The 25,769-nt window shown below is 52.9% G+C and overlaps 2 protein-coding genes across 7 annotated transcripts in view; one reads left to right on the plus strand and one right to left on the minus strand.

The window, feature by feature from the left end:
* The window catches only part of EXOC6B (exocyst complex component 6B), a 344,538-nt gene extending 334,413 nt beyond the window's left edge, over positions 1 to 10,125 (minus strand). For all 6 annotated transcript variants that reach the window (XM_032685217.1, XM_032685216.1, XM_032685215.1 and 3 more), the window contains exon 1: positions 9,933 to 10,125. In XM_032685217.1, the coding sequence (XP_032541108.1) occupies positions 9,933 to 10,045 (113 nt within the window). In that variant the 5' untranslated portion in view covers positions 10,046 to 10,125. The remainder of the gene's footprint in view (positions 1 to 9,932) is intronic.
* An 11,862-nt stretch (positions 10,126 to 21,987) lies between these two features.
* Positions 21,988 to 25,520, plus strand: SPR (sepiapterin reductase). Its single transcript, XM_032686951.1, has 3 exons — positions 21,988 to 22,357; positions 23,221 to 23,511; positions 24,293 to 25,520. The coding sequence occupies exons 1-3, from the start codon at positions 22,003 to 22,005 to the stop codon at positions 24,481 to 24,483; spliced, it is 837 nt and encodes a 278-aa protein (XP_032542842.1). The 5' UTR covers positions 21,988 to 22,002; the 3' UTR covers positions 24,484 to 25,520.
* Positions 25,521 to 25,769: the final 249 nt, after the last annotated feature.

Here is a 25,769-nt window from a genome sequence, read left to right on the forward strand (position 1 = left end):
GCACCACTGTGTTCACCACTAAATCATGTCCCCAAGTGCCACATCCATGTGTTTTTTTAACACTTCCAGGGATGGGGACTCCACCACTGCCCTGGACAGCTGCTTATAACCATTCCCATGAAGGAATTTTTCTCAATATCCCATCTAAACCTGCCCTGGCACAGCTGGAGGCTGTTCCCTCTCCTCCTGTCCCTTGTTCCCTGGGAGCAGAGCTTGACCCCCCCCCAGCTCCCCCCTCCTGTCAGGGGGTTGCAGAGCCAGAAGGTCCCCCCTGAGCCTCCTTTTCTCCAGGCTGAGGACCTCCAGCTCCCTCAGCTGCTTCTGCTGCTCCAGCCCCTTCCCTGTACACATTCCAGTCCCCCAGTGGTTTATTAGGAGGGTCCCAGAACTGCCCCCAGGGCTGGAGGTGCCCCAGCAGGGCCAGCACAGGGAGGTGGTCACTGGCCTGAGCCTGTGCCCACACTGTGGCTGATCCAAGCCAGGAACCATTTGCCATCCTGATGCCAGGAATGCCACGCAGGAGGCAGCTGATCTGCACGGGCAGAGCGAGCCGAGCTTCAGGAGGAAGGTGGAGACATCCTGACCCCCCAAAACACCCCCCTGAACTCACAACGGGCACAGGACCTGCAAGGCACCACTGACAGGACCCCAGGGCCACCCCTGCTGTCATTTCTGGACCTCAGCTCAGACAGGCCAAGGGGAGAGAAGCCAAACACCCTCTGGATTCACAGGGAAGGGATTTCCAGAAGCCACCTCCTCCCCAAGGTCAACCTCCCCCAACCCAGCACCGACAGACGAGTGTCTGCCCCACCTCCAAACCCTTCCCACGGGATGTTCCGGAGGCAAAGGAGGGAGCTGAGCCAAGACTGAGGTTTGCCAAAGGATTTTCTTCACAGAGGACAACCCACAGAGGGAAGAGCTTCTGCTCCAACCCTTTGGAGTGTTAATGATGGGCAAGAGTCGAGATAAAACCCCCAAACCCAGCACCTTTGTGGGAGCAGGGATAAAAACTGTTACCACCCCATATCACAGCAGCCTGGTGCTTCATTTCTTCCCTGTCCAAAAAGGGAAATTAAAAGGGAACAGCTCAAAGTACTAAATGCTTGTGGGTGGCAATGAAAAACTGCTTCAAAGACAGTATATCTCTGCTTCAGAGCACAGAAATACAACTATGAAAAATTAATTTAAACACTCACGTGCCCCTCACCGTGGTTAAAAAGCAGCAGAGGAGATTTTTCAAGGAATAAAAAGAAAAGAAGAAGAAGAAAAAAAAATCTTCCAGCTCTGGAAAATTCAAGAGCCCAAATTCAAGCCAAGCACACGTGCAAAATAATCCATGCCAAGAAGAGCCATGTGAAGAGCTAATTAGTTAATATATGAATAACTAAGAGCTTCTTCAAACACCAGGAGCAGGAAAGCTGCCAGAGCAAGGGAGAGGGAGCTTCTTAAGGAAAACTCTTCTACGTGACTGGGCAAAGTAGAAATCTTCTTAAGAAATAGTTAATAAACATGTAAAAACTCAAACACACCGAAGGAGAACAGATTTTTGGGGTGGCATTCAACACATCCTCTTCACCAGGAGTGCTGGAAGGAGCCAGACTTGTTAACAAGGGGAAATCTGGTCACCCAAAAGCACTTGGAGTGTTAAAAGCACTGTGAAAACCCAAAAATCAAACAATAAATGGTGGCTGCTCCTCTGGCTCTATGTGTTGTGCAGCGGTTTGACAGGAGGGGACGAGCATCACGGTGACATTCTGCAGAGGACACAGAATTATTCACTTGGATTTTATTCACTTGGATTGACTCCAAAGCCAAAAAGCTGCAAAGGATCTCACAACGCCGAGTATCGGGTGACAAAGTGACAAGTGAAGCCCGGTGTCAGCAGGGAAAAGCAGGACACTTGGAGGGGAGGATGGGGGACAAATCCTTTATAATCCCTGGAGAGTGAAGGGTTCCAAATGAACCACCACTGAGGAGGAGGAGGGACACAGCAGGGTCGGGGCTGCAGAGTCAGGAATGGTTGGCTCAGAGCACTGAGACTGCAAGGAAAAGGGGGAAAGCAAAGCAAAAAAAAACATCCCTGAGCCCTCTGATCTTTCCAGCATCATCACAAAAAGGTGAGAGCTGCACGAGGAACACCCAGAAAAGCAACAGGGATAATGAGCAATCAGAACAGCTCTGCCAGGAGAAAGGGGTGAATTCATTAAGAACCTTCAGCTTGGAAGGAAAAAAAAAAAGAAAAAATATCACTGACTTAATATTTCTCGTAATCCTTTGGGAAAGACTAAAGCTTGTCCCAGCAAAAAAAAAACACCAAACAAACCCTAAAGGAAGACACAATGCACAATTAAAGTGCAGAACTCATCACTTTAAATGTTTCAATGTGGAAGAACCAGCAGATTAAAATGTTACGAGTCAGTGGTGGAGGAAAGACCCATGGGAAGCTCTGGAAGTGAGAATTCCTGGTACAAACTGTGCCCAAAGTGTCCCAAGTGCAGACTGGAAAACACTGGGAGTGCATGTTTGCTGTGTATCTCCTTTGATAAGCACCCACTGCTCCCTATCCTGAGACATTAAGATGAAGAAAGGCTTTTGGTAGAGCCAGGACAAGCATTTCCATGATTTTTCTCCCCAAGAACCAGAAAACACTTCCTTCCATCCCTCCTAAATCCCTGCTGCCTCAATTGTACCCCGGATCCCAGCCTGTGCAAAGAGCTTTTCTTCATCTTCTCAACAGTCCATTCTGCATCTGAAGATGAATTGTGTGCCTGGCTTGTCCCCTCTGGATTAAGCAATCCCAGTCTTTTCAGTTTTTTCCCCCCAAAGGTTGTGTTTGCCCTCCTCTGGGAGAAGGATTCCGACACCATCATTCCACTGCTGCAGCCACGGACCAAACAGCCACTTTAGTGAGTTGGTTTTAGGGAAAGACAAAACCCCCTCAACCACTAAAAGCAGAATCAGAAAGACACGACAGAAGGGACAGTCTGGGTGGATTTAAATGCCACAGGACTCTCCCAGGCTCCCAGTTTTCCACGATAAGGCAGGACAGCAGAGCTCTGAGGATGAGCTCAGCTGGCAGCTCGAGGTGAAATCCTGCTAAGTCATACACACCGACAACTCCACGAAACATCAAAACACGTCAGGAGAGCAGCCTTTCCCTAAAAATTCCAGGGAAATATCCCCTTTTAGCTCATCACCTCACAGCACTGGATCACATCCCGCTGTCGCACAGGGAATAAATTCCATGAGCTCCTGAGAGCCCCCATCCCACAGAACGGGAGCAGGCACTGGATAATCTGCCCTCTGACAGTGATACATTAAATTCCAGAAAGGAATGTACTTCTGTGAGGCAGCCCAAGCAAATACAAGGTATAAATAATTGAGCAGTGCAAGCTGTTCCCTTCAGGTTGCAGCAGCACTGAAAGAAAAAGGGATATGGGAATTGTAAAGGTTCACCATCTCCAAGTTGTTTGCAGAAGGAGAAATTATCCATAAAACCTGGGATAATTAAGTATATCATACCTTCAGGCTAAGCTGCTGATGGTCCACACATTAAGCCATTCTTGGATTGCAAATGCTGATACCAGATCATTTCACAGGAGAAATTCCTGGTACTTTTTCCTCCACAACAAAAAAAAAAAAAAAAAAACAAAAAACCTGGGAGCTGAACAGCATCAGCCTGACCAGAAGGGAATGTTAATATAATTCAAGCAGAACTGTCTTTTAAAAGACACTTAATTATGTACATATGAACAGAGGCCCAGGCTCATTTTCAGGAGACTGCAGATTCCCTGTCTGGGTGGCAGGGAAATGGGCTGAAAGATGCTTCAAAAGATCCTGGGAGGTTTTTATTAGCAGACAATTTACAGTTGTTACAAGCAGCTTCCTGAGCAAGTTCTGTGGCCAGCACTCAGTGTCTAGACAGCCTGTGCTGTTCCTTCTTTGCTGGGAGTTTGTATTTCACCAATTACCGGACATAAAATACGGGATGGGACTGGGAGAGGTGGGATTCATGGAGCCAAGGTAAAGAGTGGTACAGCTAAAGGATGCAAAGTCAGGACAAACCAGGACAGTTTGAGCTCTGTCACGTGTAAGTTCTCACAGTCTTTGGCCTCAGGGGGCTTTTACAGATACTGAGGCTGATTTTCAGCTGCTCCTCAATTCTTGCTGTGCTGGGACCCTGAGGAGACACTTCTTAGCATGTGGAAGAGAAGATCCTTCTCATGCCAAAGCTGATCCGGGGTCTTCTTCCTCTCTCCTACCCAAGGCAGACTCAGCTGAAGGATAAACCCCAACACCACCAGTAAAAGTAGTGCCAAGAGTGCTCAGAAGTGCCACCACTGCTCCCCCACTCCAAACTATAAACAGGGAAGCTGTCAAGCCAGAGGCCTGTCATTATTCCTCACTTCACATCTGCAACACAGACCACTATCCTCATCTCACCCACTGCAACAAAGATTGGGACCAGCTTGGCCACCCCTCATCCTCAGCACCCAGAAGACTCAAAGTGATGCTCCAGACCCTGTCGTGGTTTCCGTGCTCGGTCAACCCACCATGAACCAGTTACACTCCCCAACCAACTAAACCAGTCTTCTGGCAGGTGAGGGAATTGCAAGGAAGGACATATCCAAGCTCAGGGATGACCAGCTCCCTGCCACCAAATCCCCTGTGCCAGTCTAGACAGCAGGAAGCCACAAAATGAGCCCAAGCTGGAGTGGGGGGTGAGCAGATCCGGCTGAAAAAAAACCTCACAAAAGGTGGGAGAAGGGACACAACCCCAGGCAGCCTGACCAGTCCACATCAGTGTCCATGACTGTGGACCAGGAATGACACAGCAGGTTCGTGTCTACTGGGACAAACTCACTGAGCTTTTATAAATCCAGCAAAACTCCATCTCGACTTTTGCCACCATCAAGTCTCTCATTCCCATCCCCACACAACCTCCTCCCAGGGCTGGAAAACAGCGTTTGTGCCACCACACAGCAAAACATTCTTTAGCTGGGTTATTTTTCCATCCAGATCCCTTTTCCAACCGAGTTTACCACAGGACTTGTAGCAATGTCTCAACTTCCAGCTTAGGACACGCTGGAGAGCTCAGAGGGGCTAAAAAAGAGCCCCAGCACTTGCTGGACTCTATCCTTAAGTTTATGCCTAAGAACCAAGCCTCAGTTTTCCAAGTTCAGCACCAGAAACCTGAATGACACAGGAACAGCCACAGTTCCAGCTCAGCTCCATGTGAAGCTACAGGAGAAAATAAACCCGAGGACATCCCCAAGTCCCAGTTCAGGAGTCAGGACCTGAGCCAAGCTTTGTCATGTTGCTCCAGCCTGGATCCAAGGTGGCACCAAACAATGCCAGCAGGATCAGCACCTCTGGCCCCCACAGACCCAGCTCAGGGCTCTCTCAACACACAGACAGTCAGAGCCAGAGGGTACCAAGAAGGACCTGAGGTGATGTCCCTGTGGGAAGTGAGGTTTGTTATATCCAGTAGTCCAAAATGAGAACATTTTGGAAGAACTTAAAAGAAATTCTTTACTGGGAGGGTGGGGAGGCCCTGGCACAGGTTACCCAGAGAAGCTGTGGCTGCCCCTGCATCCCTGGGAGCATCCAAGGCCAGGTTGGAGCAACCTGGGCTAGTGGAAGGTTTCCTTGCCCATGGCAGGGGGGTGGAACGAGATGAGCTTTAAGGTCCCTTCCAACTCAAACCATTCCATGATTCCATGATCTGCAAGCATCCAAGACACAAGATTCATAACCCTAAAAAAAAACCAGGCAGTGAGGACCTTTGGCTCCACTGTTCCAGACAAACCTGGGCACGGGGAGGTTATGGCAGGGAATGGCCACGGCACGATGCCAGTCCAGTAAATGGATCAGGCAGGTACACCCAGGTCAGCCAGAGCAACACTAATCCCACACACTGACATGGAAGAGTTGATCAAGGATTTAGGGAACACATCTTAATTACAGTCCTACTTTAATCCCAGTCAGGAGCTGCTTAGTAGAAACACGACCCAATCTAGTGCTTCACTTCATTCTCGGGTTAAACAGCCCTGTGATCTCTCTGAACACACACGATTATATTTAATAGGAGTTTCATATCTGCTCTAGTTCTACATAAAAGCACAGACTGGATGATTAATAGCTGTCTGAGATAGAATTTTTCTCAGGTTTCCAGTAGGGCACTGCTAAGTACCAGTCCCAACACGCCTGATAAAACCTCAGGCACCAAGGAACAACCTAGAAAGCAAATACACATCCAAAGGGAAACAAAAAGACTGATGATACAATTTGCAGATGACACAAAAGCTGGCAGAGTAACAAGCCATGAAATCAAGCAGAGAACAGCCCCTTGGAAATCTTGATCCTCCCCAGCAACTTGCAGTGCAGGAGAACCAAGAGAAAAGGTGCAGATGTAGTGATGAGGAGCACGAGGATACCTGAGCTCCCAAGGAAACAACTCTGCATGCAGGAACAATTCCTGTTAGAACACCGAGGAAAAGACCTGCTCCAACCTCCCAGGGTACAAGTGGGAGATTGTTACAGGGGTGATATAATTTTATGTGCACCTTAAGTGGTGAGGAGACAGCAAAGAACATTGCAGCTACACCTGTGTGGGCAGCCAGGGCTGCTTCAATTGATCAAATGGGGTTTAAAAATTCCTTGCATTTATCAAGCGCTGCTTAAAAATCCTTCACTCACTTCAAAAAGCTGCAAATGCAGCTTGAGAGCAGGAAAAGGGTTTTCAAGGGTGACAGACTTGCAGAGCTCAAGCTGTTTAACCAAAAGGAGGATTAAGGAGTGACTTAATCCCAGGCTGTATCTGAAGCAGGAGGTGCCACCAGGTGTTAAAGGACACTGCAGAGGAGCACAGGGAAGGGAAGGACGGCAAAACATCCTCAGGTTGGGACCAAGAACTGCTGTAAAATGATTTGCAATTCAGATAATCACAAGGACTCACCCTTGGCTGAGCACAGGGAAGGGGGGTGAAGTTATACAGCCCACATTTATGGGTTGTGACACAAGAAAACCTCACTGTTATCCATCCTCACTCCCAGTGACCAGAGCTGTTACATTACAGGCCACCACTAGTTTCCCATCACTTAAAAAACAAATAAACACTTAAAAAACAAATAAACACAGCTGAAATGGACACAAAATTCACTAAAGAGCAACAAACTTCAAATAAGTGTAATATAAATTAGAGCACTCAGGTGTCACAGCTTAACCAAGAGGTGGTTTTAAGCTAGAAAGGGTTTTTCTTCCCCTTCCTGATCCTGCAGAATTAAGTGATTCTTCAAAACCCACACAGAGAGGAGATCCAAAAATACTCCGTAAAATCAAGTGGAACACCAGCAAGGACGAAAAAAGAGGAATTAGAACAGCAGAAGGAAGTGGAATTAGGAGCAATGGGTATAATTAGTAGAGGCTGAATAGCAGGAAAGACATCCTGAAGTGGATTATTTTGATTCCAGGAGCATCGTGGGCTCGAGGAGATCCCCACAGACTCACTGAAGGCGCTCGGTGTCCTTCAAACACCACATTCCCTGTCAGGAAAAAACAGGAGAGGAGACCTGGACGGCCCCAGAGCCAGAGATGGGGCTGGCACAGCTCATCACACGCACCAGGGCCGGGGCAGTTTATTTTTAGGAAGCGGTGCCTGTCCCTGAGGAGGGGCAGCCTCGGCCCCACATCTGCACAGCGCCGGCACAATGGAGTTCCGGCCCATGCCACCGACTCCCGGCCAGAACTGAGCACAAAAAACAGGGCTGGAAGGGACTTCAAGGAAGGAGGAATCTCATCCTTCCCCTGCCCCAGGGCAAGAGTTACTACACTTGCTATTTTTCTAAACACAAAAAACTCTCTCCCTGCTGGGTGGGACACAAACCCACCCAGACAGATGAATTAGTTGGACCTTCCACTCCATCTCTTAACCCCTCCGTCCCCCTCCCACGATGGCAATCCAGCAATCCAGGACACCCTGGAGTGGCTGCACCCGGAATACCTCGCTGTGCCCAGGCAGAAACTGATAAAAGCACAGCTCTGCAAACAAGTCCTGGCAGTCCAGCCTAGCTCTGAGCTGCACTTTGGGAATGCTGTTCCTAGAAGGGAAGCCAGCCTGGCTCCTGGAGACACATTTCTTCCATGATGCCTACAAGAAGTGAGTCACCTTTTTTTTTTTTTCCCCAAAAAAAGTTTCCACCATCCTCTTTTCCAGACTCTCCAGCGCGTCGTGTTTACCCTGAGCTGGTAAAGTTTCAACTCTAAAAATCCTTGGGGCAGGTATAGCTTACAATTATACTATTAATAATACTCCTAATGAAATATCACCACACTCCAAAAGTTAATGCAAGCAAAGCCCAAACCTTTCTCTGCCCAGACACTTATTAATGTTCCTCCTGTGGGTATGCAAAGATCAACATTAAACCCAACTCCTCATCTAACCTTAATACTGAGAAACAAGATCAACTGCACTTAGACCTCTTAAATGGAAAAAAAAACCCACCCACACTCTTCATTCTGGCAGTTCCCACACATTCAAACCAGTTCTTTCAGTTTTGTCAATAAATCTAATTCTCAGCATCTCTTACTGTTCAGTTTACCTGGAAAAGTTTCACGGAGAACTTCAGGAAGAAAACTGCAAGAAGTCACAAAAGCGAAGAAATGGGCAACTCTGAGGGAAATCCAGCACTCTATCTCTCCACAAATTAAAAGCTTTCCCATTTTCATCCTGTGCCAGCACCGCAGTATCACTGCGAGTCACACAGCCTTAAACCCATTTATTTTTAAAGGCAGCCACTCAAGTCATTTAAAACCATGACTCTGTAAAACTCAAGAGAGGAAGGGCTGCTGCAGAGGGGGTGGGACGGGAGGCTCCAATCCTGATTATCCCCAAAACGCTCCCACCCGGTGCTGTGATTTCAACACTGGAAGCACCTGTGTCGGTGCAGAGCCGTTGGAAGGGGAAGGTGAAACCCAGGGCAGCACCTCGTTCCCCTCATGACCAACACCTGACTTAGCACCCAATTTAACTCTGCGACAACACAACTATTTAGATTTTGCAGCTGAGCAATCCTGGGAACGCCCCTCCACCTTCCCCCACCTGAGCAACGTGGTTACAACGAGCCAGAAATATCCCTCCACCCATTTGCACCATCGATATTCCAGGGGATAAAACACACGCACCTGGGCTCAGCAAACATTTCGGGTTGATACAAAGTTCTCTGGAGAACTTCTGTGTTAATTTAAAGACGGGGAAGGAGGGATGAGTTAGTATCTCAGGACAGCAATGCTGATGCGGTCCAGCTAAAAGGAACAGGTCTTAGACGTGCATAGTTCAGCTAAAATATCATATTTTTAAAGAAATCGAGTGATGAGTTACACAGCCAGCTACCACATCTTTTATACGAACAACACAGCAGCCACTGGGGCAAAACAAACACCTAAAGGGGTGAAACGGCAGAGCCGGAGCGATAGGAAGGAGCTGCTGGCAAAGGGAATGGGAAGGAGCCACATCCATCTGCGCTCCTCGGGCACCGGGAGAGCTCTGCATCTCCCGCAGACGAAGCCACGGGCTCTCCCAGCCCGAGGATTCCGCAAGAACCGCGGGGGGAAAAGATGCTTAACGGGAGAACAAAGGATCCATTAAGCAAACAAGAGGCATCAACTCGTCTCTCGGTCGGGACGGCGATCGCGCCCCGTCCCCGCCGCGTCACCGTCAGCCCCGGCAAGGAAACCGAGCACGGAGGTTTCCAGGGATAAATCCCGCCGGGAGAACTCTGACAGATGCCCGCGGGAAGCCCGAGGGGGGGGCAGGGGAGGGGACGCGCCCCGGGGGTCTCGGGGGGACCGCAGGGAACCGCCGGGAACCGCCGCCACCCTCCCAACCCCCCGCGGCCGCGGTGCCCCCGCCGAGCCCGGGCAGGGTCGCGCACCTGAGCGTGGGGCCGATGCAGGCCGTGTCCGTGCTCTCGATCTCCCGCAGGATCCGCTCGTGCTCCGCCGCCGTCTCCAGGCTCTCCAGCTCCGCCATCTTCCCCCGCTCCATGGGGGCCGCTCCACCTGCCCGGCCCTGCCCGGCACTCCCCGCTCCGGGCGGCGGCGGCGGCAGCGCCGGGGCCGCTCCAGCCCCCGCTCCGGCCCCGCCGCGCCCGGCACGCCGGGAAATGTAGTGCGGGGCAGCGGGACCGGGCCGCGCCGGCGCTGCCGGGGCACCCGGGGAGGAGGAGGAGGAGGAGGAAGGGGGGGAGGATCCGGAGGAGGGGGAAGGCGGCGGTGGTACCGCTGAGAGGACACCGCTGTCGGGGCACAGCCATGGCAGCGCCCGAACGCCCCATGAGGGGTCACAGCCCCACGGTGGTGACATCCATCATGAGGGCACACAGTCCCATGGAAGGGACACCATGGTCCTCTCCCTCCTGAGGGGACACAGCCCCGTGGTCATGACATTCATCATCAGGGCACACAGTCCCATGGAAGGGACACCATGGTCCTCTCCCTCCTGAGGGGTCACAGCCCCGTGGTCATGAGGGCACACAGTCCCATGGAAGGGACACCATGATTCTCTCCCTTCTCAGGGGACACAGCCCCATGGTCATGACATTCATCATCAGGGCACACAGTCCCATGGAAGGGACACCGTGATTCTCTCTCTTCTCAGGGGACATAGCCCCATGGTCATGACATCCATCATCAGGGCACACAGTCCCATGGAAGGGACACCACAATTCTCTCCCTTCTTGGGGAACGCAGCTCCGTGGTCATGACATCCATCATCAGGGCACACAGTCCCATGGAAGGGACACCATGGTCCTCTCCCTCCTGAGGGGACACAGCCCCATGGTGGTGACATCCATCATCAGGGCACACAGTCCCATGGAAGGGACACCATGGTCCTCTCCCTCCTGAGGGGACACAGCCCCGTGGTCATGAGGGCACACAGTCCCATGGAAGGGACACCATGATTCTCTCCCTTCTCAGGGGACATAGCCCCATGATCATGACATCCATCATCAGGGCACACAGTCCCATGGAAGGGACACCACAATTCTCTCCCTTCTCGGGGAACGCAGCCCCGTGGTCATGACATCCATCATCAGGGCACACAGTTCTATGGAAGGGACACCATGATTCTCTTCCTCCTGAGGGGACACAGCCCCATGGTGGTGACATCCATCATCAGGGCACACAGTCCCATGGAAAGGACACCATGATCCCCACCCTCTTGGGGGGACACACCCCAATGGTCATGGCACCCTCCCTTTGTGAGGGGTCACAGCCCCACGGTGGTGACACCCACATTGAGGAGTCACAACCCCATGGAAGAGACCCTATATCCTCCCTCATTAGGGGACACAGCCACCATGGAAGAGACCCTATGTCCTCCCCCATGAGGGGACACAGCCACCACGGAACGGACCCCATGATCCTCTCCCTCCTGAGGGGACACAGCCCCATAGAAGGGACCCCATGTCCTCCCCCAGGAGGGGACACAGACCCTGCAGGGACCCCATGTCCTACCCTTGTGAGGGGACACATCCACCATAGCACAGTCCCCATGTCCTCCCCCATGAAGGGCCACAGCCCCACTCGTGACATGTGCCATGAAGGGACACAGCCCAATGGCAGGATTCCTTGTCCTCCACCATAAGAGGATACAGCCCTGTGGTCGTGACACAGCTCTATGGAAAGGCCCCTGTGTCCTTGTCCCATGTGAGGGGACACAACCACCACGGCAGGGACACCACATCCTCCCCTGCAAGGAACACAGCCCCATGGCCATGACACTCACCATGAGGGGCACACCCTACTGGCATGTCCTACCCTGTGAGGGGACACAGTCCCACGGCCATGACACCCACTGTGGTGGGACACAGCCCCCACGGTCGTGACAGCCACCATCAGGGGACACAGCCCCGTGGCAAGGATCCCATGTCCTCCTCTGCAAGAGGGCACAGCCCCATGGCTGTAACACCCACCATGACTGACACAGCCCCATGGCAGGGATCCCATGTCCTCCTCTGCAAGAGGGCACAGCCCCATGGCCATGACACCCACCATGACTGACGCAGCCCCATGGCAGGGATCCCGTGTCCTCCCCTGCAAGAGGGCACAGCCCTATGACACCCACCATGACTGACACAGCCCCATGGCAGGGATCCCGTGTCCTCCTCTGCAAGAGGGCACAGCCCCATGGCCATGACACCCACCATGACTGACACAGCCCCATGGCAGGGATCCCGTGTCCTCCTCTGCAAGAGGGCACAGCCCCATGGCCATGACACCCACCATGACTGACACAGCCCCGTAACAGGGCCCTCATGTCCTCCCCCATGAGGGAACACAATCCCATGGCAGTGACACCATCATGACCTCCCAGCAGGAACAAACCTGTATCACCGCCCCAAGCAGAGGCATCCCCTCCCCCCTGAGGGATGACCCTCTGCTCCTCCTGCCCCATCCTTTCCCTCAGCCTTGTAAATGATGTCACCCCCACCTTAAAAATGTACCACTGACTGTGCTCCCAAAGGAAGCTCCTGCTGACACCAAACCACCTTTGAGCTTGATCCTGAACCATCCCACCCACTGCCGAGCTGCTCTGCATCCCCCCTGAGCTGTGTCACCCAAGAGGCCTCTGCTCCCAAGGACACAGCGGAGCTTCCCCTGGAAAACACCGTTATCCTGCAGAAACATCCTGGGATGTCAAGGTCTCCTCACCGTTCAGCGCTGCCCCTCTCAGTGCAAATCCTTCCTTTGGAAGCAGCTGGTGGTTGTTGTTGTTAATTTGTGTGTTGTGAAAACGGGCGCTGGAAGGTCCCGTTCCCAACCCCGTTATCAGGTGCAGCAGAGCTGTCCTTGCATGGGAATCCCACGCTCTGCCAGGGACACCGTGGGATGAAAAGCGGGATCAAGCCCAGGCTGTGGATGCCACCGTGGGTTTCTGCGTTTGCTTTTGTTGTTTCTTCTTCTGAGATATAAATAATCCACTCGGATTGTAGGAGCACACCTCGGGCCTCCCTCACCGCTGCTTGGGAAGGTTGAACGCTGCTGGTCTGAATAACATGGAATCGTGGAATGGTTTGGGTTGGAAGGGACCTTGAAGATTATCTCGTTCCAACCCCCCTGACAAGGGCAGGGACACCTGTATTGTCACTTATTTAAATGAGAAAGGGATAAAATAACTCCCTAAAATGGGGCTCCCAGACTGGAACAATGCAGGAGTGGCAAGGAGAGCTTGGTGAAAATTTAGAATCGTTAAGAATCGTTAAGGTTGGAAAAGACCTTTCAGATCACCAAGCCCAACCATCCTCCAGCGCTGCCGGGGCCACCACTGACCCATGTCCCCAAATGCCACATCCACAGGGATTTTAAATCCCTCCAGGGATGGGGCCTCAGCACTGCCCTGGGCAGCTGGGCCAGGGCTGGACAACCCTTTCCACGAAAAAATTTTCTCCAATATCCAAACTAAACCTCTTCTGGTGCAATTTAAGGCTGTTTCATCTCTTCCTGTCCCTTGTTCCCTGGGAGCCGAGCCTGATCCCCCCCCCCGGCTCCCCCCTCCTGTCAGGGAGTTGCAGAGCCCGAAGGTCCCCCCTGAGCCTCCTTTTCTCCAGGCTGAGCCCCCCCAGCTCCCTCAGCCGCTCCTCATCAGACTCGTGCTCCAGCTTGACTAGCCCACGTGGAATTCCCCAGCTCCTGCCCATCATGCCTGTGGTTCCCAAACCTGGTTCCCTGCGAGACCAGATGGGTGTCGCTCTGGATGTGTTGACACCACGAGGAAATCCGATGGCTGTCACCATGGAGATCTGGTAGAAGCTTTCCGAGGACCAAGAAGCAAAGACACAGGACAGCAGTAGAAGGAAAGGAGATTGAAATAGCAGGGGAATCCCGACCCAGGGGATGGATTAGGAGCTGGATCATGGGGAAGCACAGCACAGCCTCCTCTGGCTGCTCTGCAGAGGCGTGAGCTGGGACATCCCTGGAGAAGGCTGGAGCTTCCAGCAATCCCTCGTGGCAAAACAGGGGCGATCCCTTAAGGCATCACCCTGATGGCTGCTGAGGAGCAGATCATCGCTGATTTAAACTGCTCTGGAGTTCAGACCGCTGGGATGACCTGCCTGTGGCTCTGGGAACGCTCAGTGTGTGATACAAACCCAGCTCCGGCGCAGAATCGGGGGATTCCACCATCCACCGCTGTTCCCAGCTAAGAGGATTATTGTTATCCTTCAAATTAGTGGGGCTGGTGCTGTGGGGGACTGAGCCAATATTTCTGAAGTCAGTGGTAACTATTGCTCTGTCTCAGCTGAGATTGTTAAACAGGATTAAACACCAGTGGTCCAAGAGTGAGTGGCTGGCAACGACCCTTAATGGCTTTAATTACAGGATGAGAACTGCTATGGATGACACCAATGCCAGGATCAATCCTGAGTGTTCCATCAGGGAATGGTGTTACCACAAATAAAGATCTCTGAAACAAAGTCTGTTTTTCTCTGGTGTGAGGATGCTGCTCAGTCCACTGGGTTATGATACCAGGGGGTTGAGCACAGAGATGGGAATTTATAATCAGTCATGGAATCACTGGATGGTTTGGGTTGGAAGGGAACTTAAAGATCGTCTCATTCCACCCCCTGCCATGGGCAGGGACACCTTCCACTAGACCAGGTTGCTCCAACCTGGCTTTGGACACTTCCAGGGATCCAGGGGCAGCCACAGCTTCTCTGGGCAGCCTGGCCCGGGGCCTCCCCACCCTCACAGACAGGAATTCCTTCCCAATATCCCACCTATCCCTGCCCTCTGGCACTGGGAAGCCATTCCCTGTGTCCTGTCCCTCCATGCCTTGTCCCCAGTCCCTCTCCAGCTCTCCTGGAGCCCCTTCAGGCCCTGCCAGGGGCTCTCAGCTCTCCCTGGAGCCTTCTCTTCTCCAGGGGAACCCCCCCAGCTCTCCCAGCCTGGCTCCAGAGCAGAGGGGCTCCAGCCCTGGCAGCAGCTCCGGGGCCTCCTCTGGACTCTCTGCAGCAGCTCCACGTCCTTGTGCTGTTGTTCCCAGGGCTGGAGCAGCTCTGCAGGGGGGTCTCAGCTGAGACAGGGGCAGAGGGGCAGAATCCCCCCCTGCTCTGCTGCCCACGCTGGGGGATCAGCCCGGGATGTGGGATCAGCCCAGGATGTTGTTATCAAGCAGCAGAAATCGAGTAACCCGGCAAAACAAAGCACAAGGTGATTATCACCCATCTGCTCCTCCTCCCTGTTGTGTGAGCACCATTCTGAGCCCCGCTGGCCCCGGGGTCACCCTGAGCCTGATGTTCAGCTGATTCCCCACCCTCACCTTCAATTCCGGGGATAAAATTTTCCATTCTGTAAGAAAAGCTCCATTCTTTGTCGCTGGACACGTGGGATTTGGTCACCTTCGCATGAATATTCATGGCTTGCATCTGCCTTCGGGAGCAGCCTGGGATTTGTCCTTGTCATTTGCTGCCACACAAACTTTGTACCATTTGAAAGCCCATCCGCAAGAAGTTTATTTATTCTTACCAGTCACTGACACAAACAAGCTGAATATGTATTGTTCTGATTTATTAATCAAATCATCATGCAGGACCAACACAAATGCATCAAAGATGCCTGTTCCCAGCTCATAATCTCCTTGAAAAATGACAGAGTTTGCCTGACAGATCCTATTTTCCTTAAGCCCATCTGGCTGACGTTAACTCTTTTATGTTCCCTTAATTTCCTACTAATGAAATTCCATGTAATTGGGTTTACTGGGATTGACAACAGCCTGAGTTTTTAAAGAGTGCTTTAAAAACTCTCCCTTTTATTTACTGACCTCTCAGTGTTTTCCAGTCTTCCAGAGCTTCCTTAGTGTGCCAAAACACCCTAAAAAAAATCAGTGTAACAGGTCCGGAAGCTGGAGGAGCCTTTCCATGGCCTCTTGTGCAGGTTCCCTGCTGGCTAAACGACCTGCCTCTGTCTGTGACTGCTCAGCTATTCCCTCACTGCTGAAACGAAAAGTCATCACCACTGTCTACAAAGCACTGCAGCACCTGGGATCTCCCCAAATTCAGAACCAGTTGTCCTGAGTCACCAGAGTGATGCCATTAGCAGAATTTCTTTCCTTTTTTTTTTTTTTTTTTTTTTAACCTTAACAGCCTCTTGCAGATGGCGTTTATTTTGGGTTCTCATTTTGTGCTGATCCATTTTCAACATCTCCTGGCTCCTCTGCTTCCCCTAAGTGCTTCCTTCTCTCCCTTCGGGCATCTTCCCTTCCGTGCTCTCCTCCCCCCTCCTCAATTCAGATGGTGACAGGAGGGCACGATGCCAAGCTATGCTTAAACCTGGTCTCTCCTGTGTCAGTCGGGAAAACACTTCCCAATGGAAAAAGGGGGTTAGTGAACAGATCCAGGAATTAGAAGTGGAAAGAAAGGATCAAACAAGGCCAGATGCTGTTGAGTGGAAGACCAGCCTCCTGCAGGGACCTCAAGCAGCTTCTCTGGGCACATCCCTTCTCTTGGAATGTGGACTGGAGTCCTGGAGTTGCCCCCACACTCTCCTCCTCCTCTCCCTCCTGCCTTCACCAAACCCTTTGCCCACAGGCTGGGCACCCTCAGCGTTTGCTTCCTCCTCCCCTTGTCCTTCCTGGACCAGGAAAACCACGTGGGATTTCCAGAGCAGTAACAACGCCCCGGGTGCTGACTAAGCCCAGGAGTCACTGATCCTGTTTGCTCTGGGCATGCAGCAGCCTGGTTTCCTTCTCAAAGGCTGACCTTTATCCCCCTCCACTCCAATCCCAGGGAATAAACACACCTCTGCTGCCCAGAGAGGTGCCTGTGTCTCATTTATCCCCCTCCACCCCAATCCCAGGGAATAAACACACCCCTGCTGCCCGGAGACGTGCCTGGGACTCATTTATCCCCCTCCACTCCAATCCCAGGGAATAAACAGACCCCTGCTGCCCAGAGAGGTGCCTGTGTCTCATTTATCCCCCTCCACCCCAATCCCAGGGAATAAACACACCCCTGCTGCCCAGAGAGGTGCCTGTGTCTCATTTATCCCCCTCCACCCCAATCCCAGGGAATAAACACACCCCTGGTACCCGGAGAGGTGCCTGTGTCTCGTTTATCCCCCTCTCTCCCCTGCCTTCCACATTTTTGCCACGCTGTGCCAACTGAAAGCACCCGCCCTGTGCCCATAAAATGCAACCTTGCCCTTCCCAGGGGGGAAAGCTCATGGCTTGGCTGCCTTTTTTGGGGGAAGGAGAAAGGGCTGGACTGGGATGGAGAGGCAGAAGAAGCGAGGAACGACGGGGAGCTGCTCCTGCTTTCTGGCTGCTCCCGCTTTCTGGAGGGTGGGAGAAGCACTGTCAGCAGATGCCACCTCGGAGAAGGGTCACAGCTCCCTCCGAGCTGGTTGTCACTATCCCACACACTTTGATGCCACCCACAGCAGTGGCAGCAGCCGGCCTGGGTTGCCAGAGGCTCCGGGTGGTGATTTATAGGGATTCCACCCTGGTCCTGCTGCTCCCGGGCAGGTGCCCTCGCCCAGACCTGGCTCCCTGTTGTTTTGTTGCTCCTACAAACATTCCTCCACACACATCCACAACCACAATACAATCCAGCCTTCCACAAGATATTTATGGAGGATAAATCCACATTCTCCAGCCATCAGGCTCTGCACTTAAAATCCTGCTCTGCTTTACTTTTCAGCGCCGACATAAATTTTTAAATCTCTCTAATATTATTGTACTGTTCCCTAAATCCCTGACTGGGACATACCTGGATGCTTCTAATTATGACTCTTGTTTTCACATCCACTTTATTCTACCTTTTTATCTGAATACAAGCAATTAATAGCTTGGACACACTGAAAGAGTGTCACGATGAACTTCAGCCGTGGAGCTCTGGCTTCGGCCTTGGAGGAGGATTTTTCAAATCTGAGTTTCTGCTTTAATTAAATACGGTTTGGGGATGTCTGGTGGCAATTTCAGGGCAAAGATCTTTTGGCAAGTTGTACTGGGGTTTCTGAAGTCCCACCAAAACCCACATGGTGTGGCTTAACTTCATCCAGGGGGGATTTGAGGACCTGATGGATCCCCATCTGAGGCTCAGAGCTGCTCCATCTGGGAATCCTGTGCTTGGGCTGCATGATGGCAGCCACAATTTATGAGGACGAGGGAGATGCTCCTGTCCCAAAATGTGGGGAGATCTCCTCGATACACGCTCCACTTCCCATCCCAGACCGCTGCAGGAGCGAAATTCCCGCTGTGCCACTCGGCCCACCCTCATTATCCCTGCTGCCACACAACCCAGCTGGGTGGCAATCCTGCTGGATGGAGGAGGGACCTGCTGCCATCCAAGCCATCCTGTCCTTAGGAGGTCACACAATTAGCTGCTGAACACGAGGAGATCCCACGGTCGGGGCGGCCTTTGGGTGACTAAAACAACAACGGAGCTCAGGAGGGAAACCACGGTCCTCCCTTCCCGCTGCCCGTGGGTAGCCATGGCAACGGTGACAACAGCCAGGGCCACCTCGTGTGGCTTCCAGCCCTACCCTTTCTGGGTGGGAAGTACCCAGGGCTCTTCCTGAAAGCCATTGTTAACAGCCCTTTGCCAAAGGAATTCAGCGCTTCCTCTCCAACATCAGGGAGCCCAGGCAGTGCCACAGCTCAGCAGCAACAGCAGCTCCATGGCATTCCCAACACCCTGGTAGGGTGTGGGGTGGGTTTTCCAGCCCTGGAAGCCCTCCTGCCTTCCCCTGGATTTGTGGGAGCCCTGTTCTACCCATCAGAAGCCGCTGAGAGCATTTGAAACGCTAAGAGCAGCCCAGTGCCAAGAGGATCTGGGCCACCACAACAAAGCAGCTCGGGTGGCTTTTCCAGATAAATCCAATAGGTGCTCTCTCAAATGATGGATAATTTGGGCAATTCTGATTATACACCCAGTAGATACTTAGAATCAGCAGTCCCCTGGCACTTCTTTGCACCAGTGACTCTCCCTGTCCCTGCACTGCACTGCCCAGGAGTGGAGCCCCCAGTCCCTCGCTGTCCTCCCAGGATCCCCGGACTCAGATCCCACAGATCCCTCTGGATTTTCAATGTCATTGACGCAAACAAACCCTGGCACAGCTGCCCAGGGCAGTGGTGGAGTCCCCATCCCTGGAGGGATTTAAAATCCCCGTGGATGTGGCCCTTGGGGACAGGGGTCAGTGGTGGCCTTGGCAGTGCTGGGGGATGTTGGACTGGATGATCTCAGAGTGCTTTTCCAACCTTAATGATTCTGTGATTCCATGACACCTAGTGCTGGTTGTCTCAACTACAGCCTGAGCCCAAACACTGATGGATTTTGTGGTGTGGATGATTTTGTGATGCTCGGTGTTCCGGATGCAGGGGTTTTGTAGTGTCCATGATTTTGTGATGCTCAGTATTCTGGATCCAGGGATTTTGTGGTATCCATGATTTTGTGATGCTCAGTGTTCTTGGATCCAGGGGTTTTGTGGTGTCCATGATTTTGTGATGCTCAGTGTTCTTGGATCCAGGGGTTTTATGGTGTCCATGATTTTGTGATGCTCAGTGTTCCAAAGCCAGGGATTTTGTGGTGTGGATGATTTTGTGATGCTCAGTGTTCTGGATGCAGGGGGTTTGTGGTGTCCATGATTTTGTGATGCTCAGTGTTCTGGATCCAGAGGTTTTGTGGTGTCCATGATATTGTGATTTTCACTGTTCTGGATCCAGGGGTTTTGTGGTGTGGATGATTTTGTGATGCTCAGTGTTCTGGATACAGGGGGTTTGTGGTGTCCATGATTTTGTGATGCTCAGTGTTCTTGGATCCAGGGGTTTTATGGTGTCCATGATTTTCTGATGCTCAGTGTTCCGAATCCAGGGTTTTTGTGGTGTTCATGATTTTGTGATGCTCAGTGTTCTGGATCCAGGGGTTTTGTGGTGTGGATGATCTTGTGATGCTCAGTGTTCTGGATCCAAGGGATTTTTTGGTATTCATGATTTTGTGATGCTCAGTGTTCTGGATCCAGGGGTTTTGTGGTGTGGATGATTTTGTGATACTCAGTGTTCTGATCCAGCTTCATCAGCCTCTGTCTTTGTGAAGGTGATGAGGTGCCTACACCGTGTTGTCCCAGCAGGAGGGGGTTCCATGGGCTCTGTCCACATCAGCACCAGAGCTGTGCAGCAGGAGCAAATCTTTGAGGGGACCAGGATGGTGCTGAGGGATCAGAGTCCCCACTGTGACAGGACATGAGGGACATGGAGTATATTCCATGGTTTAAGAGAAGGGTGGGGAGGCCCTGGCCCAGGTTGTCCAGAGAAGCTGTGGCTGCCCATGAGTCCCTGGAAGTGTCCAAGGCCAGGCTGGAGCAACCTGGTCTAGTGGAAAGTGTCCCTGCCCATGGCAGGGAGTGGAACTGGATGATCTTCAAGGTCCCTTCCAACCCGAACCATTCCATGATTCCATGATAATTTCTCTGCAGCTCTGCCCTGCAGGTCCCGATCTGGGCTCATTTGGTCACCAATTCCTTCCCTCTGATTTTTTTATTTCATTTTTAGTTCTATCAGTTAAAATACTTGCTTCTCAGACCCTCACTCCTGCTTAGAAATCATGGAATGGTTTGGCTTGGAAGGGATCTTAAAGCCCATCCAGTCCCACCCCTGCCATGGGCAGGGACACCTTCCACTTATCCCAGGTCTCTCCAAGCCCCATCCAACCTGGCCATGGACACTTCCAGGGTCGAGGCACCTCCTGCACCCTTCGGTGTAGCCTGACAACAGGTCAGATGGAAGAAATGAGCTGCTGGGAGGAAAGTCCAACGAAATGCTGACCATTTCCAGTTGGCCCAGTTCCTCGCTGGGCTCTGTGGGACAGGGTGCGGTGCCAGGCTGGGAACTGGGGCAAAAAGCGTGATGGATGCAGGAGATCGGAGCTGCCAAAGTGGGAAGGGGGGAACTGGCAGCCACTAAAGCAAGTTCTGCCATCAAGAAGCTACTTGTGAAAAAAATACACATTTGCTGTCTTTTTTTTTTCTTTTTTTTTTTTTTTTTTTCTGATGATCTTAATTTCGCCGAATGTGTAAGATTTGCTTTAGCAAAACAAATATCACTCTTGGGTTTTTGCCATGCCATGAATTTTTAATGCTTTATTAGAACGCTGGAGGGTTTCAGCCCAGCCTGTGACAGCTTAATTGAGTGAAATCCCGCTCAGTTACCTGCCGGAGCCATCTGGCCTCGGGAATTAACAGCTGGGAAACCCAAGCCTGGCTGCCAGATAATTCCATGCAAAACAGGTACCCCGTGTAAAAACCCTCCTTGGAAGTTGTCTGCACCTTCGTGCACGGAGATGTTTATTTTTTAAAAAGGGGTTCAGGACGTTTCGGGATCGGGCAGCGGTTTTGCTACACCAAAAGCTGGTGCTGAGGGCCAAAAATAGGGATTGTGGGGGTGAAAGGTGTGTGCCAAGGCTTTGTTAGTGTGGGTGGTCCTGCAAAGCGCTGGGGAAGTAAAAGAGGGGGGGATTTACGCCCGTGCTCGGAAAAAGAAGATATTTTTTTTAAAAAAAAAAAAAAAAAGGTTAAAGAGTTGATTAAAAAAAAAATTGAAAAATATATTGGAAAAAATATATTGGAAAAAAATATATTGGGGAAAAAAATGTATTGGAGAAAATTCCAAAGGCGGCGGCGCTGTGGGGCAGGACCTCCAGGGCCTCAGCCACGTTCCGGGACCTGTTCCCTTCCCGTTCCCGTTCCCGTTCCCGTTCCCGGTCCCATTCCCGATCCCATTCCCGGCTCCCACCCCGCGGGGAAGCTGCACCCCCGCGTCTGGACCAGCAGGGGGCGCCCGCCGCCTTGGCCACGCCCACCCGGGGGCGCGCGTGGCGCCGGCGGCGACCAATCAGAGCAGGCGGGCGGTTCCCGCGCGCGGAGCGGCCATTCACAAAGCGGCGGGGGCATGAATGGGGCGGGTCACGTGGGGCGGCGCGTTCCCACGCCCCCTTTTTGTTGCGCACCGGGATGGAGCCGGGACCGGGAGCAGCGGGATCAGCGGGATCCGCGGGATCCGGGAACGGGCGCTGGGCCGCCACCGCCTGCGTGGTGACCGGCGCTTCCCGCGGCTTCGGCCGCAGCCTGGCGCGGCTCCTGGCGCCGCGGCTGGGCCCGGGCTCGGTGCTGGTGCTGCTGGCTCGCTCCGCGGGGCCGCTGATGGAGCTGGCGGCCGAGCTGCGGGGCGACGGTGGCACAGGGCTGCGGGTGCTCTGCGTGGCCGCAGACCTGGGCAGCGAGGACGGGCTGCGCAGGGCGACCGCTGCGCTGAGGGAGGTGCTGCCCGCCGAGCCCTTCGGCCGCCTGATCCTCGTCAACAACGCCGGTAACGACCCGTCCATCCCCTCCGCCCTCCCCCGGCACGGCGGGGCTCAGCCCCGCAGAGCCCGCCCTTGGTTCTACACCGGCTGCGCCGGGGATTGATCGGTGCTTTGGGTGCCGGCAAGTATCGGGAAAGTAAATAACCCAAGGAACCGCGGAGATTTCTCATTACGATAATTAATTTGGGGAGCAGGTCTCTGCCGGGGCTTTGCTGCTTGAGCTGTTTTACCTGTTGCTCGTAAGGTTTTACCTACTGCTTGTGGTACAGGACCACCTGGCTGCCCTCCTGCACCCTCTTGTCCCTCTGATCCCCGAATACAAACCTTCAGACAAACTTCTAGCCCCACCTTGTGCGTCCTTCCTTGCACCTTTGATGCCTTTTTCACCCATTTTTCCTGTAAATCAGATGGTGCGTTCCTGGAGGGAAAAGGTGCTCCAGGACTTGGGTCTTTCAGTGGCTTGGTCGTGAAGAGAGACCTGCAGGAGGGCACGTGGTGGCCTGTGGGGACATTGTACCCCGGGGGTGGAGGTTGGGAGCTGTTTGTTTTGACAGGGCAGGTCCCTGTCCCGTGTCACTGCTGGTTCAGTGGGTGACCCAAAAGCAGAACTGGGCTTTGCTGAGCTCCTCAGGCTGCTGTGGGGCCCTACCAGAGACACTTCTGCTTTTGTGGGAGCAAAAGGGGTGTGCTGTGTTGTTGAACCCCTCTGTAACTCTTAACTCATTTGTCCGACTTTGGAAGTGTCCAAGGCCAGGTTGGACTGGGCTTGGAGCAACCTCATCTAGTAGAATGTGTCCCTGCCCATGGCAGGGGGTGGAACTGCATGAGCTTCGGGTCCATCCAACCCACACTATTCCATGATTTCTAGGCTCCCTGGGAGACATCTCCAAATCCTTCCTGGACCTCACCGACCCAGATGAGATCAACACCTACTTTGCCTTCAACGTCACCTCGGCGCTCTGCCTCACCTCCACGGCCCTGCAGGCCTTTGGGAAGAGGCCTGGCTGCAGCAGGACCGTGGTGAACATCTCCTCCCTCTGTGCCCTGAAGCCCTTCAAGAGCTGGGCTCTGTACTGCAGCGGGAAGGCTTCCCGGGATATGATGTTCCAGGTGCTGGCGCTGGAGGAGCCCGATGTCCGTGTGCTCAACTACGCCCCGGGTGAGCAGAGCAGCTCAGGGATTGCTGCTGATTTTCACAGAATCATAGAATCAGCTGGGTTGGAAGGGACCTCTGAGATCATCAAGTCCAATCCTTGATCCAACCCCGCTGTGGTTCCCAGCCCATGGCACTGATGCCACATCCAGTCTGTCCTTAAACACCTCCAGGGATGGAGAATCCACCACTTCCCTGGGCAGCCCATTCCAATGGCTGAGCACCCTCTCTGCAAAGAAATTCTTTCTAATATCCAACCTAAACCTCCCCTGGCACAGTTTAAGACCATACCCTCTTGTCTTGCTGATGGTTGCCTGGGAAAAGAGACCAACCCCCCCCTGGCTCCCCCCTCCTGTCAGGGAGTTGCAGAGAGTGAGGAGGTCTCCCCTGAGCCTCCTCTTCTCCAGGCTGAGCCCCCCCAGCTCCCTCAGCCTCTCCTCCCAGCACTTGTGCTCCAGTCCCTTCCCCAGCCTCGTTGCTCTCCTCTGGACCTGCTCCAGCCCCTCAATGTCCTTCCTGAGCTGAGGGCCCAGAACTGGACACAGCACTCCAGGGGTGGCCTCACCAGCGCTGAGTCCAGGGGTAGAATCACTTCCCTGGACCTGTTGGCCACACTGTTCTTGAGCCAGTCCAGGATCCATTGGCCTTCTTGGCCACCTGGGCACACTCTGGCTCGTGTTTGTGTGGGTAAAAGATTCTTGCAGCCAAGCTGGGAGCAGAGGGAAAATTGAGCTCCGGATTTTCCTTTCTCCTTGAGTGATCTCTGTTTTGGTGCTTTTTCCCCCAGGTCCTCTGGACACGGACATGCAGCTCCTGGCCCGGACCGAGACTGGAGACCTCGAGATGCGTCAGTACTTCCAGAGCCTGCAGGAGGGCAGGAAGCTCATAGACTGCACTGTGTCAGCCCAGAAGCTGGTGAAGCTCCTGGAGGAGGACACCTTCCAATCCGGAGCCCACCTGGATTTCTATGAAGTCTGAGCTCCTGTCATCTCCGCCTTTGCCTTCCTGCTTTGCTTCCTGCTGAGCCACGTCCTGGGTGTCTCCAGTGTGGTTGGTGACCTGGTTTGAGTCCTGGGAAGCTTTCAGAAGACCTCTGGGTGCCTTATAAATACTCCTGGTGCCTTGATGGGGCTTGGGGGGCAGTTACTGCTGTTGAGCCCTCCAGGGGACCCGCTGGCAGGAGCAGGGATTCCTCAGCTCCTGGGGATGGGGGAGCACAGGTGGCTTTTCCAAGGGAATGGGCATGGAGCCTTAAAACTCACCCTCACAGGAGTGATCCAGGGAGATACCAAGGCAGAAGGGTCTCTGGCCACCCCAGAAGGTCTGAGCAGCGGGGTTAGAGTTGAGTGTCCCCATATCTGTCCCCTTAGCCCCACAGGAGCACCTGAGCAAGTCCCCAAAGAGCCATTCCCCGGGGCTGGAGGTGGGGGGTGTCACCCCAGAGCCCTGACTCTCCATCCCCTGCTCACCAGTGGCTTGTCCAAACTCTCCCACAGTCCTTGGACTGTCTCTCTGTGAGTGTTGAATGTTAAGACACGGACCAAAGCCTGTCCCAGTGTTTTATCCACCAAGGCCATTAATCACCAGGAGAGGGAGCTGGCCTTGGAGGAGATGGGAATTTTGGGTGCCTGGCTGGGGTCACCAGCTCACACAAACCTGGTTACAGCACAGCCAAGACACAGCCCTGAGTTCATGCCACGTTCCTGTTTGCAGGTTCTGGGTCCAAACCTTGATCTGGGCCTTCAGCCCCTCCTGGATTCTCCTTCTAATTATTTGTGGGGTTTTGTTGTTGTTTCCCCATCAGATTCCAGGAGGCACAGACACATAAAGTCTTGCCCTTCTAGAAAGCAGAGTGTATTGATGCAGGAAAGCCACTTGGAAGCACAGTGGCATTCCCTGTGTGCCCTGGAAATGCCCAGTGTCCCTTTGTGCTCCCTTCCTGCAGTCCCTACCTCAACCCTGTATCTCAAATTTTGCCCACCTGTATCTACAATCATTAAAAGTTTCATGTCTGCTCTGGGTTTTCTGCTGTGTCTTTAGGAGTGGATAAATTCCTGGGAGTGTGGGAGGACAAATCCTGGGTTAAGCACTTCATCCACCAGTGTACCCTCCTGGAGTCCTGTTCATTCATCCCTGAGCTGTTTCATTAATTCCATGTTAATTTAATCCTGTCAAGCTCATAGAACCCTCCTCTCCAGCCAGTCCTGCTGCTTGGTTTCATCTTCCCTCTGTGATGTGAAATTTAGTATTAACAGAAACCCCTC

Source organism: Chiroxiphia lanceolata, chromosome 4, assembly GCF_009829145.1.
Source record: "Chiroxiphia lanceolata isolate bChiLan1 chromosome 4, bChiLan1.pri, whole genome shotgun sequence".
Taxonomy (NCBI): domain Eukaryota; kingdom Metazoa; phylum Chordata; class Aves; order Passeriformes; family Pipridae; genus Chiroxiphia; species Chiroxiphia lanceolata.

Coding starts and splice junctions, on each gene's coding strand:
- SPR (XM_032686951.1), top strand. CDS start 22,003: ATGGAGCCGGGACCGGGAGCAGCGGGATCAGCGGGATCCGCGGGATCC. Junction 22,358..23,220: donor GATCCTCGTCAACAACGCCG/GTAACGACCCGT, acceptor CATGATTTCTAG/GCTCCCTGGGAGACATCTCC. Junction 23,512..24,292: donor TGTGCTCAACTACGCCCCGG/GTGAGCAGAGCA, acceptor TTTTTCCCCCAG/GTCCTCTGGACACGGACATG.